Here is a 3,816-nt window from a genome sequence, read left to right as displayed (position 1 = left end):
CGCAGCCTCTTGACACTATGTCCGCGGGATTGTCCTTGCCCGGAACGTGGCTCCAAGTGATGTTCGACGTGGTTGATTGCATCTCAGAAATCCGGTTGGCGACGAAACAGTTTAGCCTGGACGAGTGCATGGTAAGCCACTGTAGAACGATTCTTGAATCTGTCCAAAAGAAAATATTATCAATATATGTTTCGAATTTATGCTTAATCTTGGCCCATGTTTGACACAATAAATATGCGGCGCACAATTCTAGCCGCGGCAATGAAACTGCTTTTATTGGGGCCACCTTAGACTTGGCGATGATTAGCGTTGATTTGAACTCTCCGTTTATGTATGTTCGTAGATATAGGCAACAGCCATAAGCTCGCTGCGATGCATCTGAAAAACCGTGTATTTCCGATAGATTTTTTGGTGACGAGTTAATGAATCTTGGAACTTCGATGGTTTGAAGATTGTGCAAATCTTGTTCTATTCGCTGCCACTGAGATTGAAGCTCAGGGGGAAGTGGATCATCCCAGTTTAGACGATGCATCCACAACTCTTGGACCAAAATTTTGCACCGAATAACGACTGGTGATACGAGCCCTAGCAAATCGTACAGGTGAGCGACAAGTGAAACGATGCTCCGCTTGGTGACGACAGAGATTGTAGGTAGAGTATACCTGAAACAAAACACATCTAGTTTTGGTTGCCACGACATGCCTAAAGTCTTCGTTACATCTTTGGTATCAACCTTGAATTGAAACTCTGCTCCGTTGCCTTCTATTTTGCTTGTGTTCCACTTTGCAAGCTCTAATCCAGCCTTAGAAAGTATGCTGGTGACCTCTGTAGCCTTGAGATGAAGCTCTTCGACACTGTCTGCTCCAGTAAGGAGGTCATCGACGTACATATCTTCTTGAAGTACGGATGCTCCGATGGGAAACTGATTGGAGAAGTTATCCGCAATATATTTCAAGCTCCTGATTGCTAGAAATGGTGCACAGGACATGCCGTACGTGACAGTGTTGAGCTGAAACAATTCTAAAGGCGCAGCTGAGGATTCTCTCCAGAGAACAAGTTGATACATGCGATCGTCTGGTGATACTTCAAACTGGCGATACATCTTGCAGATATCAGCTACGAGTGCATGACGATGTAAGCGAAAGGCAAGAAGTGTCAGGATAAGATTCTGCTGGATGCTTGGGCCAATCATCAAAAACTCATTCAGAGACAGGTTCGACGTTGTTTTGCACGATGCATCAAACACAACACGCAGCTTGGTAGTTGTGCTTTCAGATCTAAGGACTCCATGATGTGGGATTACATAATGTGTCTTCTGAGAGTCGAAATTAGATGCCAATTGCATATGATTCAAATCTATGTACTCCCTCATGAATTGTACGTACATCTCCTTCAACAACGGGTTGCGGCTCAACCTACGTTCAGTTTGCAAAAACCGGGATTTGGCAATTTCAAACGATTTACCTAGCATGTGAGGATTCTCCTTAAATGGCAAGCAAACTTCGACCCGTCCAGATGTGAGAAACCTTGTGTTTGCCACAAAATGCCGTTCGCATTCCTGCTCTTCTGCGGTGAAACCTTGATCGTGCGAATCAAACTCCTCGATTAGCCAAAACCTTTCTAATGCACCTTGCAGCTCCGTAGAACGTGCCATGTTGCATGTTACGACTTGAGATTGCGGAATATCAGAAACCTTTCCGCCAACGATCCAACCAAGTGCAGTATTGACCAGGCAAGGAAGGCCTGGACCCAAAGAAATTTTGCCATTTGAAAGCAAATCAAAAAACTCTTGTGTGCTGATGAGTAGGTCAATTCGGTGAGGCATGTAGAAGCCTGGATCTGCAAGGTCAATCTCTGAGGGTATATTCCATTGTGAAGTATCAACGAATCGCTCTGGCTGATTAAGCGATATTGTCTTGGCTACAGCGAATTGTAAATGCCATTCATTTACAGACAATCGTGATCGAATAGTTGTAGAGACCGAGAATCTCATCTGCGTTCTGACATCGCCTATGCCAGAAATGTCATACTTCTGTCTCTCGAATCTGAGCTGAAGGAGCTTGGCCAACTCTTCAGAGATGAAATTTATTTCAGAGCCTGAGTCAAGCAAAGCTCTGGCTGGCTGAAATATTCCGAACTTATCCCTAATCAATACTATTGCTGTAGGAATTAAAGCGCGCCTCGAATGACGCGAAAGCATGGAAACAGCATGTGTGGGCTCCCGCTGCTGCTGAGATGTGTTGGAAACAATTTGCGTTGGTTGCTCTGGATGAGCAGATCTATGCAGAATAGTATGATGTAAGCCTTGACAAACGCGGCATCGAGATCTATTTGGACATCTGCTCGCCAAATGGCCGGTGCGCAAACAATTTATGCACAGAGCGGATTGCTTAACGAAATTCAATTTATCCTGCCAGTCTAGTAAACCAAATGAAGGGCACTGAGTGAGAGAGTGATCAGAAGCAGAACATTTTTTACAACCACCCTGTGCCGCAACAAAGGCTCTTCTATTCTGCGTGGGCCTTTCCTTTGGCTTCTCATCAGATGTTCGTTTAACGTTGCTCTCCAAAAATTGACAATGACGGCTTAAACTGCGATAGCAATCCTCCCAAGTAGGCAACACCTCGTATTCTTGACACCGATCGTACGATAATTTCGAATCTGCATCAATTTTAGACAAAACAAGATGAATTAATATTGCGTTCATTACATCTGCTTCTGTTCCTAACGACAACAACGATTCACGCAGCGCGGAGACGGTATCCAAGATACAGCGAAGAGCTGCGGGATCAGATCTCTTCATAATTTGAATGTCGAATAAGCTAGATATGTGCTCTGTGAAAATCAAAACCTTTTTATCGTAGCGCTCCTTTAATTGCTTTAACGCCTTTGGATAATTGATTTCGGACACTTGAAAGGGGGCCACAACACTCAGCGCGGGGCCAGACAAACAGCTAAGCAAGTAGTTAAATTTATCAACAGCTGATATAGAAGCGTCATCATGTACCATGCTAGTAAAGGCAGTAATAAACTTCATGTAGTCACCATACTTCCCGTCGAACTTAGGCAGCTTTAACGAAGGCAAACGATTATGGTGCCCAGATCCGCAATTTGCCGATGAATTAAAGAAACTTGCATCCTCTGGCCGGTCCTTCTTTGACGCCCCAATCCGAGTGATGATAATTGCCTTGGTTTCTATGAATACGTCCTCTAATTCTTGCCGGCCGTCGTCAGCCGCATCCAGCCGTTCGATCTGTGATTGAATTTGAAGAATTTGTTTGAAATACGATTCCAAAATTTGTGACTGGCATTCAAGAGCAGCAAGGTCGTTCTGCCGTTCGATTCGAGCTTTGAGATTAACTATATTTCGCTGAATTGTATTCCTTTGTTGTCTTAAAGACACGAGTTGAGAATCAGTCATTTTTGTAAAGAGTTATTTAGCGAAAACTAAGTGTAGAGCAATTATTGAGTGAAGCAATACCTTATCCAAGTATGTTGGCAATGCCCTTTGGTTCAGAGGGAGAAAACAAAACACTCCGATGCTTGAGAAAATAACTCAATTTTTGGCTTATTTATTTGCAGACCAGCTGCACAAGTATGTATGTGTATATATGGGCAATGCCCTTTGGTTCAAAGTGGAATGACAAAACCGCGATTGCATTTGCGAGTCTAGCTTACGGTTTTTCGTCCTCTTTGTGCCGCTGTTCTTTGGTCTCCAAATCTGTACTTGCGACGATTATGATGCGCATACCCTGTATGCAGGTATCCACGACGATCCAGTGGCGATGATTCCGGTGATCCAACGATGCTTCCGGA

The 3,816-nt window shown here is 44.0% G+C and overlaps 1 protein-coding gene across 1 annotated transcript; it reads right to left on the bottom strand.

Annotated features, from left to right (window-relative positions):
• Nucleotides 1-509: 509 nt before the first annotated feature.
• On the bottom strand, nt 510-1,654 carry LOC122320894. The gene is made up of 2 exons (XM_043209503.1): nt 719-1,654; nt 510-662 (listed from the first exon to the last, which is right to left on the bottom strand). Exons 1-2 carry the CDS (start codon nt 1,652-1,654, stop codon nt 510-512), a joined length of 1,089 nt encoding a protein of 362 aa, XP_043065438.1.
• Between the last annotated feature and the right edge of the window lie 2,162 nt (nt 1,655-3,816).

This window comes from Drosophila ficusphila, unplaced genomic scaffold (assembly GCF_018152265.1).
Source record: "Drosophila ficusphila isolate 14025-0441.05 unplaced genomic scaffold, ASM1815226v1 contig_15, whole genome shotgun sequence".
NCBI lineage: Eukaryota > Metazoa > Arthropoda > Insecta > Diptera > Drosophilidae > Drosophila > Drosophila ficusphila.
This window is presented reverse-complemented; position numbering and strand designations above follow the sequence as displayed.